The sequence below is a fragment of the Lissotriton vulgaris genome, chromosome 1_2 (genome assembly GCF_964263255.1).
Source record: "Lissotriton vulgaris chromosome 1_2, aLisVul1.2, whole genome shotgun sequence".
NCBI lineage: Eukaryota > Metazoa > Chordata > Amphibia > Caudata > Salamandridae > Lissotriton > Lissotriton vulgaris.
The window spans coordinates 88,356,156-88,370,687 of NC_141686.1; the positions used below are offsets into that span (position 1 = coordinate 88,356,156).

Consider the following 14,532-nt stretch of genomic DNA (forward strand, 5'->3'; position numbering starts at 1 on the left):
GAGAGTGGTAGAATGGGGGTAATTCCCTTATACTTTTTCTAGGACTATACCTGAAGACAGACGACGACAAAGATGTGCTGCAGGAACTACTTTGGGAGCAGGAATAAGACCGTCCTTTTGGCCTCTACTGGTCACCGGTGTGAGGTTTTGCAGTGTTTAGTGATGTACAGCTTTATGATTTCATACGGCCTTCAGGTTCATTATGGCACAGTCATCGTCACTCCTGGAGAGGTGTTCCAGTTCCAAGAACAAATGACATACCTAATAGGGATCTGTCACAGACACCTGTTTGCAACTGTCCCCACATGGTTTAAACCCTGAAGATTTCCCTAGAACGCGAAAGTTTAAGAAAATCTCATCATTGAAGAAGTAGACCTCTGGATATGCATCTGAAGGAGCAGAAAGAGAGGAAATGTCAACGGCGCACAAAAGGTGTTGCCTATGTATAGCTAAATTGTCACTTCCAGAGAAAAAAGGCATTGACGTAGAGGCGCATCATTGCACCTAACGGCACAAAGCACTTTAGAGTTTTCCAGATCCAGCATCGACCTGGGAAATATTCACAAGGTGAGGTATCTTTGGTTAGAAGTGTCCATCAGAAATCTCTGACCCTGCCGTTGTTGCTGCTGAGTCACTGCACCCTCCATGGATAGAAATCCCCATCCTTCTATTTATACTGGGTTTTAAAGAATTATTTCTATGCTTCTAAACCTACTGCTCCATGCTATATTCTGGCAATCTCCTCCTCTATATCCGGAGGAGCCAGAGAAATGTAGGTTTCACACATTTTTAGTTGTCCGATTTTATTGCCATGAACCTCAACCACAAGTAGCATCTGAGAAGGACAATGTGCCAGTAACCAAGCACACCTAGTTCCACTACAACCACAGCTGTGCGGACTACTTGGTTGGAGACCAGTGAAGATTTGTGCAGCATCACCTCAAAGTCTTACAAGCGATCTGGCAAATTGTGGGGAACAACCTTAACCTTATGCCATATTTCCCTTCTTTAACAGCCAAGAGGTGTAGTAGCATCAACATTTCCCAGTGTAGCGGCTGCTGTGCTGCACTTTTTTCTGCTTACTGTGTTAATCCTGCTGCTAACTGTCAGGAGGCACAGTTTTCAGATGCCAAGGCAGGTCTTCTTTTGAGAGAAAACAACTGGCTTGGATCGGTCTTCAGGAAATCTGAATCCAAATGAGGAAGCTGGTTCTTTAGAAGCCCTGTAGTCACTGCTTTCACCTTTGCAGACTTTAAAATGTTTTCTTCTGCCAGTTCCAGTAACTTTGGAACAAATGGGAGGAACGGTCTCTCTGAAGCTCCTACTTGTAGGGTCTCTGTTCTAACAGACGGTTATCTGTGGAACCTCAAGTGAAATGTTCACTTTAGTCTCCCCTCCTTGCAAGTACAACGGGAACGTGGCAATATCATTCACGAGCGATACTGTTGCTGAAGATTTAGCAGGGAATGTAGGAATACAGGAGAATGGTGAGTCTTGATCTTGCGAGGAACAGGAAAGTGATAGAGATGGTGACTTATTTCTTCTACGCCTTTCGGGTATATGTGGGGTGCTTGGTTCCCCTCCGGAGCTGAAGGCTGCTTAGGCGATACTGGCATTCTTTTACTGGAGATGTGGATGTATGATATGGCACCATCTGAGGTGGATGAAGTTAAGTTCAGAGGTTTAAGAAGTACTTCAAAAGGGTCCTTGAATGGAACTATGAACTCTCAGCAACCACAGACTGCATGAGTGACTCCTCAGCATGAGATAGTCCAAGTTTCTTTTTTAACAGTAGGTGAAAATGTTGAACACCTCGATGTGGATCTAGGAGACGTTGAGAAAGGCCTTCACACCAGTAGTGCAGTTCAGGACTAATGCACTGACAATGAATTTTACTGTATCAATGGCAAGCAGGATGCGGTCACTGTCTGGAGTGCTTCATCTTCAATGGTAATGCCGTTTTGTCTCAACTTCAATAAAGTTGTTGTGGTGTGAACGTCTAGCACTTGAAAGGCGAAAGTGCCAGTTGACAATGAAGTCTCTTTTCACCTCTGCTCCTTCTGTATCACTCTGTGGGGGGTCAATATGAGATTTTGCCACTTTGATAGTGGAAATGGGAGTGTTCCTGGAAAGCTAATCTGGTATTTTCTTTTCTGTAGCCCTCGGGTCTACCCAGATTATCTCTCAACATAATCCCGTCTCCATACTTAAGGGTTCTTTTGGACATGTTTTTGGCAAAAAAATCACACTCCTTTAGGGAATAAGAAGAGGGAAGACACACCACAAACACCTTGAGTGGGTCCAAAGCAGCTTTTTTCCTCCCACATGAGGAGAACTTCATGAAAACAGGGATAGCATTCAGGCAGAAAAATAAATCCTTCAGAAGTGCAACTAAAACGACTTTGAATGAAAGTACAAAATGAGTGTAAAGTCTCTATGGGGAAAGCACTGAATGTTTTCCTAAGATCCCAGTCAAAGGAGCTAGAAAAAAATAACTTAGGCAACTCTCACTACAAGGCACCATTGGTAGTGAAAGCTCCTGGACCTTAAAGGGACAGGACACACCTTCAACGCAAGCCTATGAGGTCACATATTTCGTCTTTGCTTATAAATAACACAGCAAGTTTTACCAAAGATGCGCCAAAGTAGACTGAGTCTTACCAATGAAAGGTAAGATTAAGCATCACTATGTGCAACCCTTTCTCACACTCTTGCAGAAAGGATATATATATTTCAGCAATATAGTTTTCAACAAAGTACAACATTGCAAAATCACATTTTCTTAACCACCACTTAAGGACAACAACCCACTCCGATTGTATTGCCATGTTGTGTATTTTTTATTTTGTATCTCTTAAATCAAAAATACTTTTTCCTCAACGGTATTTGAGGTTCTCGGCAACTGTAAATCAGGCAGGTGATTCAAATAAGCCAACTTGAATTTAATTAAAAAAAATTAAAAAATACTGCATCTTTTCACATTTGCTTGTTTATCGTTTCCTTCGTCAGGTTAGAAACGTAGGTGTCATAGATGATATTTAAAAAATGTTCATCATTCTGTAAAACAGAAAAAAATATTTTGGTTAATCACTAGGAACAGGCAAAATATTGGCATTGCACTTAACTGTTAAAAGGATAGGTTACAGCCAAACTTTATATTGTAATTCAGAACGTTTAAGAAAATCCCTGGTGTTAACTGCCACCCAGTAGTAACAGTATTGACTCAAAAAAATTATCCATTATGTCTTATTTAATTCTTAGGTACAGGTCATGATTACTACTTTTGTTTTTTACCTCCTAATATTTCAATGGAAGGGAGAGGAAGAGGTAGTGAGAGTGCAGGGGGGTGAGAAGAGGGACTGGATAAACAGCCAAAGTTACAACACACATGTCCAAACAGAGCTATCCCTGATCCCAAATTGCCAACCCAATTAATTGGCTCGCAAGACCATTTCAGCTAAACTAGGACAATAAACTGCAGAAGAGGATCAAATGCATGAACACATACTCCAGCTACAATAGCTCTACTTTAAATTTTTCATAAAATTGGAGATGCCTCAAGCTGGATGGGGAGAACAAGCTGTGCATGGTAGACAAATCTAAAGCTGACAACTTGGAAGGGTACTGGAAAGACATCAATATTCAAAACGCTTAGCCCCCTTCTCAAGTCCAGCATCTACTTGTAACTTCGGATTTCCTGATCTGGCAAGCTAAGGCTACAGGATCATAGAATAATAGACCTTTTTAGGCCATTTTATCAGAGTTAGTTCCCAAAAACAGACAAGCACTAGAAACTGCCTGATCTCAGCTTACCCACAGAACTATTAGTTTATGATTTCAATGTTTGAAGCAGGGAGATTCCGCACAGATTTCTACAGAGGGTTTCTACAGTATCCTTTACAAGATGCCTTCCCAGTTTTATCAATATTTACAGTATCCCATAAAATACTGCCCTGAAAGACCCTATACTGTAAATTACACAGTATGCCAATTTCATCTGCCTATCTAAAAACTGCAGATATGAATCTTCTCATTTCCCCTCCCAGGAAAGGCACTGTCCCCTTAATAGAACCCACTCTTTTTGTACAATGATATCAATGATTCCAAAACCAGTGTTGCCCCTTTTGTGAGTCCCAGACAGTATGTGACATTCTGGCTTCCTTAGTAGGTGCACGTCTGGAGGTTCTGCTGGAACCTCTTGTTATTTCTGAGGTTTCATTCTCACCACAAATTCATCACTGCACTGTGCTCCACTGGAAATACTCCTCACACCTAAGCTTTTACTCAGAATGGATTTCATGACAAGACCGGAGGCTAACATTATGGATATCACTTTTATTGCCACCTCTTTGCAGCACTTCAAAGTGTTGCATCATAAAACTTCCAAACTCTAGAACATAGAATGTCCAACAATATATAAACCACATCATAGCAGCCATCTTCCTCTTTTATTTGCTGCTCCTTGCAAGATAAGTATACCTTGTCTGTGATATTTATTATTGGTGATTGGTAAAAATGTGAATATTGTTTACAGATTTTAGATTTAATAGTAGCATGTATGTACTTTGTATGTAGTTTGGTTGAATTTGAGGCGTTGATAAGTATTTAGACCAATTTTCGGGTTAATCCTTTTGTTTAAATAATTTGGAAAGTTTTGTGATGCTTTTTTGAGGCAGATAAAAGGTTTGTAGTTACAAAAAATGTTTTAAGAAGTAGAAAGAGTTTACCATTTATTTTAATGTACCATGAGCGCGCATTTAAATTCAGGTTTGCGGCAAGTTTTTCAAATGTAATTGCGGAGCTGTGAGGTGAGGCAGCTTGAAGTAGAAGGAGTTCAGGGTCAAGGTGCCTAATCATGCGTGCATGCGTGAGGAGGCATCGCAGCCATCTTGGAAGGGAACTAGAGCACTAAATGATGCAATGTTAGGCATTGGATAGCCCATGCACAGACTGAGACGGTTTGTAACTGTCATATCAACTTTTTGGACACAGAGAAATTTTATTTTGTGTACCGAGTGAGAGTTTTGACATAAAAAGACATTTTAAAGGGATTTAAGGTATTTTAGCTTAAAAGTGAAATAAGATTTAATTAAAACAGATTTTGTTAGTGCACTGTGAGAAAAGTGTCATGGAAAACAGTGAGGTTTCTCAGGCTTTAGATTCTGGAGAAGGAGATTTGAGGAAGATGGTTCAAGAGGAAATTAAAAGTTCTATGAAGGAAGATTTTAAGAATGTTATGAGGAGGAAAAGGAAAGCAAGTGAATGCTCTGATGAGGAGTTTTGGTCTTTAGATGAAGATGAACCTTCTGAAAGTAGAGTATATGGTAAGAGAGCAAGAAAGAATAAAAATATTGAAGTTGGAATTAAGTGTAAGAAAGAGGGAAATGATGAGCCTAGTGCCACAAAAGGAAAAGGTGTCCACCGCGGCACAAATGAGGGTGTCCAAAGCGACAACAGAAATGGATGAGTCTATGGATGAGGACAAAGAGGATGAAAGTGATGAAAATGAAGATGAATCCATTCTTGATGATAATTTTGACGATGGATGGGACATGGATAAGGATAAGGTGGATAAAGAGAGAAAAGAGAAGGGTTTGGTCAAGGATCCTGAAGGTGAGGATATGCTTAGTCCCAAACTAATTAGACATTCAAGGAGCGCAGATTGGTGGCCCTTGCCGCATATTGCAGAATTTATTAAATTGTGGATTTGAAGGTCACTGGAGAAGGAGGTCATGGCGGTCATGAAGGCTGAATGTTCTCGTACTGTAGTGGATGGGAAATGTTGCTGTACTCCGGAACTTGAACCGGATTTAATTATCTTTCTCTTTCAGATGGGACGTGACGCAAGGAAGGGGCTTGAGAAAGCCCTAAAGCAATGTCAAGACAGGTTATTAGATGTGTTAGGACCAATGGCCAGGATTCTTGACATGGCAGTGGAGGCTAAGATGAACAAGGTTAATGTGGACATTGAGTTATTGAGAGATGGTCACAAAGGGCTATATGTTTATTAGGGAATGCTAACGCAGTCCTGACATCATTGCGTGTAGGGCGGTCCTGATGAGGAATAGTTTTAAATTGGGGACTTTTCTAAAAAGGAGCCAGCGGAGGATCAAAAAGGTTACCTATTTGGTGGGAGCATGGCGAAGGGAGTAGGGAAATATGTCTCAACATTCACCAGTCTAGATAAGGCTCAATCATACCTAAGACGTGTGTTTGGTAGGGTTTTTTTTGAAAGGGCAAGGCCAGGACCTGTTTCCCTGGCCGTTCCTTTTCAAGGGCACAGTATCAATCTAATGGATTCAGGGGTTTCCAGTCAGCTACAGTTTTTTTATCCCCAAAGAGGAAGATCGGCAGAAAGGATGCAACAATCAAGAGGTCGAGCGCATTTTCCTCTAGGATCTCAAGGTAAGCACGAAGACTGGTATGGATTCTTCCCCAGGGAAGGTAGGGGGAAGGTTGAGGTTTTTTGTGAAAAATTTGGAAAGGATATCAAAGGACAGTTGGGTTATCCAAACTGTAAAATATATGTTGGAGTTGGTAGAGATGCCTTTTCAATTGAAAGAGCCAAGACAATTGGTTTTCAAAGAAGAATTGCAGAAGATTTTAATGGAGGTTTTGGAGATGTTACAGAAAGGGGCAATAGAGAGGGCTCCAGAGGAAGAAAAAGGCTTTGTACGTACAACATTTTTCGTCGAAAAGAAAGGAAAAGGAGGGAGGCCGGTGATACATTTAAGAGGATTAAATCAATATGTGGTTTACAGGCATTTCAAGATGGAGGTAATCCATCTTTTAAGAGCTATCCTTCAAGCAGACGATTGGTTGGTGAAGTTGGATCTGAAGGATGCTCACTTCACAATTCCAATAGCAGACGAAAGTCGGAAATTTCTACAATTCAGGTGGATGGGTCAGTTGTACCAGTTTACTTCACTGCCGCTGGCGTCAGCACCTTGGTGTTTCACAAAGGTGTTGAGTCCTGTAGCAAAGCTTTTCAGGGAGAGAGGTGTGAGGATGTTTATGTATCTGGACGATTTTTTTAATAATGTCACAGAGTCAGGAGGAGTTGAGGTTTCAGTCATGACGTTGGAACTTTTAGAAGTTTGGGATTTGTGGTAAACAAGGAAAACTCTGTATTGATCGCAAGACAGTGTTTAGAGTTTTTAGGTTTCATGGTGAATACTGTGGAGAAAACTAAAAGTTTGCCGGAGAAGAAAGTAGAGAAAATAAAAACAGAAGTGAAAGGTTTGTTGAAAAGGGAAAGAGTAGTTCCGAGATCATTGGCAAGAGTGATTGGTTTGTTTTCTTCAATTCAGGCAGTTTTTCCAGGGTCCCTTCATTACAGGGCTTTGCAGAGAATGAAAGCGGATGCTCTGAGGAAGGGGTTATGGTAAGGCAATCAGGTCATTACAGCAGATGCTCGCGGGGAGCTAGTTTGGTGGTTAGAGAATTTAGAAGCTTGGAATGGAGGAGCAATTTTTGGAACATGTCCAGACTTTGTTTTGGAGACGGATGCAAGCCTTTTTGGCTGGGGTGCTTGCATGGTGAATCAATAACCAGGTGGGAGATGGTCCATGGAGGAAGAGATAGGAGCTATAAATTAATTAGACATGAAGGCTGGTCTTTTTGCCCTAAAGGGTTTTGGAAAAGAATTGAGGAGTTTCAATGTTTTGTTAAAGATGGACAACGTTTCTGCGGTACGGTACATAAACCGGTTAGGTGGGAGCAGGTCAAGGAATCTGACACAGCTAGCAAAAGAGATTTGGAGATTTTGTTTGGAGGAGAGAATTGGTTTGCAGGCTGAGTATTTTCCAGGTCAGTGCAATGTAGTGGCAGATTGGAATTCGAGGTTTCTCAGAGATTACAGCGATTGGAAGCTGAATGTTCGGATTTCAGGAGAATCTTTCAAGTTTGGGATCCACTGGATGTGGATGTGTTTGCGTCAAGGCTGACTTACCAACTGGATAGTTATTTCATATGAAGGCCGGATCTATTAGCTGAGGAGGTGGATTTGTTCCAGCAAGATTGGAGGAAGGTTCGGGTGGTATGCTTTCCCCCCATTCGCAATGATTCAGAGGGTGTTGTTGATTGTGAGCAAGCAGAGATGTCAGCTGGTGTTGGTGATGCCTTTTGGGGCTTGTAAGGCTAGGTTCCCAGGTCTATTGGAGTTGGCAATAGAGTAGCCTTTGTTTGATTTCAGATTCAGATGACCTGCTGTTAGGAGTGGAAGGAGTTTTACATATTTGGTTACAGAAGGGGCTTTGAGCCTTCTTGTATACAAGATATCAGGAGAAGAGAGCAGTTCGGAGAGCTTTCGGAGCAGGCTCAGGAGTTGCTCAGAGAGTCTTGGGCACCTGCTACCAGAAAGAAAGATCTGGGAGCTTGGAGGAATTGGTTTGGTTAGTGATTGGAAAGGGATTTGGATCTCATGGAGGCATCTGCCACAGAATTGACATTTTTTTTAAGTTCTTTGTTAGTTTATAGTCCTGTAACTTAATCCATTAACTGTTGTAGGTCCGCAGTAGCTGCAGGTCATAAGTAGGTAGGTGGTTGTTCTATTGTTAGAGAACCGCTGGTATGTAGAGTGATGAAAGGTGTTAAGTTAAGGAGGCCTCCTAGGCCAAGGAATAGTGGTTTGTGGGATGTTAACAAGATCCTAAGTTTGTGTGAAGGTTGGCCAGCCTTAAACAATTGTCCGGGAATCTGGCAAGTCTTTTGTGTCTCATTTCGTTTAGGAGAGTATCAGATGTGAGCACTTTAGAGATTAATAACAGGTGTTTTAATCCAGATGGAGTGATTTTTACTATTACCAAAAGGACAAAATGCATGTCTTTTTCTACTTTGTATCCTAGGTTTGAGGAACACCCTAAATTGTGTGTGGTTAGATGCTTGAAAGAATACGAAGGTAGATTGAGTGAATTTAGGAAGCATGGAGATGATCAGCTTTTGATTTCCTACGTGAGACCTTTTAGGCCACTTTCTACAGCTACTATTGCTAGATGGGTGTGATTCTGTATGTGTGAAGCAGGTGTGGATTTGCAAGTGTATGGTGCACATTCTGTGAGAAGTGTGATGGCAAGTAAGGTTTTTTTGTCTGGTGGTCGTTTGGAGGAAATTTTACGTGCTGCAGATTGGTCTAATGCGGATGTTTTTGCAAAGTTTTATTTGAAACCTTTGGGTCATGTTTCGTCTGTGGTTTTTGCACAGCTTTGAACATGCATATTGCTAGCCTCCGGTCTTGTCATGTAATGTAGATTCTCCAAGTTTGTGTAGAGAGAATCTGGATTTCATTAAAGACGCGGAGGCAAGCATTATCCCTCCCACCCTCCCGGTGTGGAGTAGTTGAAATGTTTTTCACATATTGTATATATGTTTGTAAGAAAATGGTATTTTGTGGGTTTTTGGATTTATTTATGGATTTTGTGTGTTTTTTCAGATGTTCAATAAAGCAGGAAAATTAAAAGTTTGTGTACTGAAGAAGAAGTTGATGTTTGCATCCGGAGCAGCATAAATAGTAAGATGGCTGCTATGATGTGGTTTATATATTGTTGGACATTCTATGTTCTAGAGTTTGAAAGTTTTATGATGTAATACTTTAAAGTGCTGCAAGGAGGTGGCAATAAAAGTAATATGAATAATGCTAGCCTCCGCGTATTTAAAAAATCCAGATTCTCTCGTCACAAACTTGGAGAATCTACATTGTCTTCGGTTTCAAATGTGTAAACAACTCATTGCCACAGCCGAGGAGCTGTATTTCCACATCTAGCTTTTATATGTACCTAGTCACTGCCTGCCCTCATTTAGCAGGGCCTTAGAGAGTATATTCTAGTGCCATTGAGATCAGGCAGTAAAGTGTCAGGCAGTAAAGTGGCTTCTTTAATACCCAGGACTTTCATACTTTTCTTCAACTTCTGTGATTTTTGTAAAGCATCCTGCCTCACACTTAACAGGTAAACATGCCCACCAAAACAAAGCCACATCTCTGTACAACACACAACAGTGAGCTCTATTTGGGTGCGTAGAGGGAAGATCTTGCATTTCCTGTGACATTCCTGAATTGCAGAGATTGACGCAGAAAGAGGATACCGCTGACCCGGAAAGCACCCAAGATGTAGGAGACTTCAAACATGCAATGGAAGTTTAAAAAACTTTGTGGAAAAAGCGTACATAAAAAAGAGCCTGCTAGGAAGTAGGCAGTAATCGGCTAAAGATGTGTGTAGACGGGGCAGCACATACATCCAGTTTCGAAACTGTAATGTTTTTACGTTGTGCAAAAAAAGTGACGCAGTTTTCTAACATCTTGATGTATATGTCATACAGATATGTGGGATGTGTCTTTGTGAATGGAGGTAATTAGTTCAAGAAATGGGTGCATAAGACAGCCAACTTATTCTGACTTTGTCAAACATGCTCCCTTTTCTAAACTAATGCAAAACAAAAAGGTGGAACGATCAGGTGCATAGAACTGGCAATCAAGTTTCACCAGGATGTCCGAAATGCACGACTGTCCAAGAGTGAACTTTTAGCAGGCATCTGGATTAGACAAGGAGGCTACCTTTTGAATAAAAAGAATGGCAAATGATTCTGAAAGTAAATCCCAGCTCAATTACTGCTATGCTCTCTATGTAGGTTTACCACTGGTCATGAGTGCAGATCTATGCTCTCTATGTAGGTTTACCACTGGTCATGAGTGCAGATGAAAATACTTAACAGACGGAAAGACCTTCAACATTAGGCCATTTCACTGACCTATTTATTATTTTATCCTCAATGGATACACTTACAAGGCAAAGAAATTGGTTTTCAATCATAGGGAGTTGGGAGGATAAGCGGTGGCCATCTTGCCGGGCTGGCGCTATAAAAGAAAGCCACGCCCTGGCTGACGGGGATATGAAAGTAAGCGTCCTGCAAGTCCAACGCTACTATCCAGTCTTGCGGGTATAGGGCAGACAAGAAAAAGAGTCAGCGGTGTCAAGGCCACAACGAATCATGAACTTGGCTGAGTCTCTCCCATCAGCAATAGCTTGGGAGAGCACCGTTCGGGACTCCGCCGGACACTGAGGAAGCACATGCCACGGAAGGAGGAGATAGTGTGCCAGGTTCTGGAGTAAATTCCAGGTCACCTGCATCCTCCATTTCCTCTTTCCAGTCCGGGTCTAACTCGCACTGGGCTGTAAGAGGGTTCTCAGAACCCTCCCCGTCCTCCACAACCTGCCGGGCAGGCAGAAAAGGAGGAGGTGGATGGAGAAAAGGATAGAAATACCCCATCTGCGTCGATCGACACCGGTCCGGCACCGCCCCCACGTCTGGGTGGAAGCTGGGGACGGCGTCGGTCGGGGAGCCAGCCGACGCCGTCTATGTAGGTCGTACTGATGGAGCAAGGATTAGCACGTAACGCGACTTGCTCTCTTTCATGAACCTCGCCTAAATCATAACTGTACTAACTCCGATTGTTTGTCATTTATTTGTATTTCCCCAACACACGGGTGTCCCTAGGAGGCTTGCCTATGTGTTTTTCATCATAATCAAGCTTGCACATTAATAAAATGGCCGCTTTGCAGAAATCCAGTCTGCGCATGTGTCGGTCATACCCATGTGATGTGACACACTCGCAATCTGGAGGGAAAAGTTCGCTCATGCGCAGTGGTGTTAAAATGGCCGCTTGTCACTAATCATGCTTCATGCTATCTTAAGCCGCTTTTGTATACGCATCTTTTCTGCACTAACTCTTAATGCTATAAGTATTATAAAATAAGGGATTAAGAGTAGTTGATCATGGTGTACAGTGTATTCATTTTATTCTGTGTTATTAATTTGTTTTCGTTTACTTTTCATGTACCGCGTAAATGAGGGCCTTGAAATAGGGACGGGAACCATTTTGAAGCTGACGTATCACACATCACGTGACCTAAAGATCTGGGACGTGCAGCAATGGAACCTGGCCAGTTGGCCTTTGAAAAGGGGACTGTCCTTTCCAGGCGCACCTTCGCCCTTGAAGACCTGCTATTTTTACTCTGAAATGCGCAACAATGTTGCAAACCTTTTCTTCACTATTGTACTTTCCCACACGTATGCCTGGGAACCCAGATGTTAGGGGGAGGGTAATGTCACGTGAAGTATAGGTGGTGACAAATGTCTTAAACCACCTCCCTTGACCAATCAGAAGATGGGACTTTGTCATATTGCAACATTTATGGGTGGTCTTGGGGACTCAAAACAGTATATATAGCCTAGCTTAGCTTAGAGAAATTGTCCGACTTGTCCGAGTAGCAGACCTGTCACTGACCCTACGAACTCTATAGGTGCCTGATACAGAGTGCTGCGGAGCATTCTGCCTGAAACTTTTCCACAAACTCCAAGGGGTGGAAATTAGTCCTAAGTGCTAAGCGAAGCACTTTGCTGGGAGATTCGAAAACCCAATCGGGGTTATTGGCGGATTCCGTGCAGAAGAGGGGGTAACGCTGGCGTTGCATCCGAAACTGTGAGGGGTTGGTCGTGCCTTGGTGAACCCAGTCCTGACCCAGACCTGAGGGGTATCCTGTCCCGACTGTCCACGAGCTGTACCTGCTCGCTTTCTGGTATTCCTGAATCCTTGAGGGTCCTTGTCCCGTTCTTTCCCAACTGACCCGTGGCCAGGGTTAGTCCTCATTCTCACCTAGGTAAATATTGGCATAGGTGTCTGTCTATACTATACCCTCAACTTTTTCCTCCTCTGATTAAAGCAATCTTGCCTGTGATATTCTCCATATCTCCTTTGAACGTAACTTCATGCAATTGATTATTAGTAAATGTTCCACTTCTTACCCTTCCTTTAGGACATTGTTGAACCCGACTGTTTATTCAGATTGTTCCACTTATTCCTTTTCCCTTAGTATGGTTGCAGTGAAGTTAGTAAAGATAGCATAAGGTTTAGGAATCAGTATTAGGCCACACATTAGGTCTTCCTCACGTCCTTGCCCTAGATTAAACTGTATTAGATAAATGTTCATTATAATTCATGCCCTATAGTGTTCCCTTTTACTCTATGATACTCACTTTAATCCATAGTTATATCCTGGTTCTGATACTAATCATTGATGTATTACTTTGCATTTGCCTACTTGTAATGGCATTTTCGTTCTAAACTTATACTATATAAAACCCTTAAACCATCAAGGTGTCTGTGGTCATTATACATTAAAGTGATATTAAAGGTATTGAAGGTTTAAAGTAGAATTTTCTCCCTTTTAGGAAAGTCCTTATCACCTGTCCACTGCTAGCTCCTGATCCGTCAGGAGTAATGTGCCTGTGGTAAGTCAGGTACATGAATAGTAAGTGGTGTAAGAGTCACCCAACCGATTACTCATAGGAGCGTGTATGAAATCACCTGATTCACCCCGTAAAACGTTATCATTGAAAATAATCACGCCAGGGCCCAGTGCGTGGAAAAGTTTGGTGAGCCGGGTGACCCGCGCGCTCTATCAGTAATTTCTGGTAGCAGAGGAATGGTTAGGACTAGTAAGATAGGTAGATAAGATAGTTAGAAAATAAACTGTGAAAAATAAATGTGCTGCTAAAATTGTTTTTTAATATTGATTGTGTTACTCAATATTTTATTGCAAAAGAAATCGATTTCAAAATTGTTTTAAATGATTTGTATATGTATTGCTGCTAAATATTATATGTTTTATTAACCAATTGTGTGTGATTGTTGAGTGTTGTCTGAAATCCCCGGGGAATTGTATAACGGATGGTGAGTAGAATCCATCGCGTTCTGAGGTCATTTGTAGGGAGGAAAGGTTAGTGCATGGTTCAAGTGGAACTGGAAGCGCTAATTAGGTCTTTTTCGGAAAACTGAGTGAATGACAGTAACGGGACTGCTGATAGAAACCTTGGTCTGATATCACCTAGTAAGGGTCACACTGAGGGAGTAATAGAGTCATCGGAGCTTGTATGATAGCAAAGGGAAACGCTGACGAACCCCAGGCTTAGTATATATCCCGGAAAGAAGTGGATGAGACTGGGTAATAGCAGGTTTTCTAATGCTTGCGTGAGGGTAGGCAAGAGAAGTCTATCCGAAGTGTATGAAAAGTAGACAGAAGTAGTTTACTTGCAGTAAAAGAAGAATTTTCTATCTCTTTAGAACACTCCTACACAATGGCGAATGTTACACGTTGTTGACTAAAGTTTAGCATTAGCACCTTAGAGAAAATACCAAGTTTCCGTTACCTTGTAAAGGAGGGAGTCAGTCGAAGGGCTGCTCTGACGTCACTCCGTGCCGCGCTGGGATTGGTGAAACCAGCGGGTGTGTAGTGAAGCCGAAATTTTAAGGGAGGGGTGAGTGCCTGAGCGTGAGAACGCGTCTCGCGAAAAGGCCGCACACCCATTGGTCAAGAACTTTTGCAACCTCTGCACTGATTGGTTGTTGAGAAATTGGAGTCGCGCTAGCATTGGAAGCACAAACGAAGTAAACATTTTCCGCACCGAGCTTATAGATTGTTACGAGCGGTGTATGTGGTACCCTGATTTTCTGCCTGATCCATGAAATCTAGGGTGTCA

The 14,532-nt window shown here is 42.0% G+C and overlaps 1 protein-coding gene across 1 annotated transcript in view; it reads right to left on the reverse strand.

The window, feature by feature from the left end:
- Positions 1–2,816: 2,816 nt before the first annotated feature.
- LOC147733969 (mRNA-decapping enzyme 1B-like) overlaps positions 2,817–14,532 on the reverse strand; it is a 203,124-nt gene continuing 191,408 nt past the window's right edge. The window contains exon 9 of the mRNA XM_086952876.1: positions 2,817–3,057. Coding sequence (XP_086809002.1) covers positions 2,977–3,057 — 81 coding nt within the window. The 3' untranslated portion in view covers positions 2,817–2,976. The remainder of the gene's footprint in view (positions 3,058–14,532) is intronic.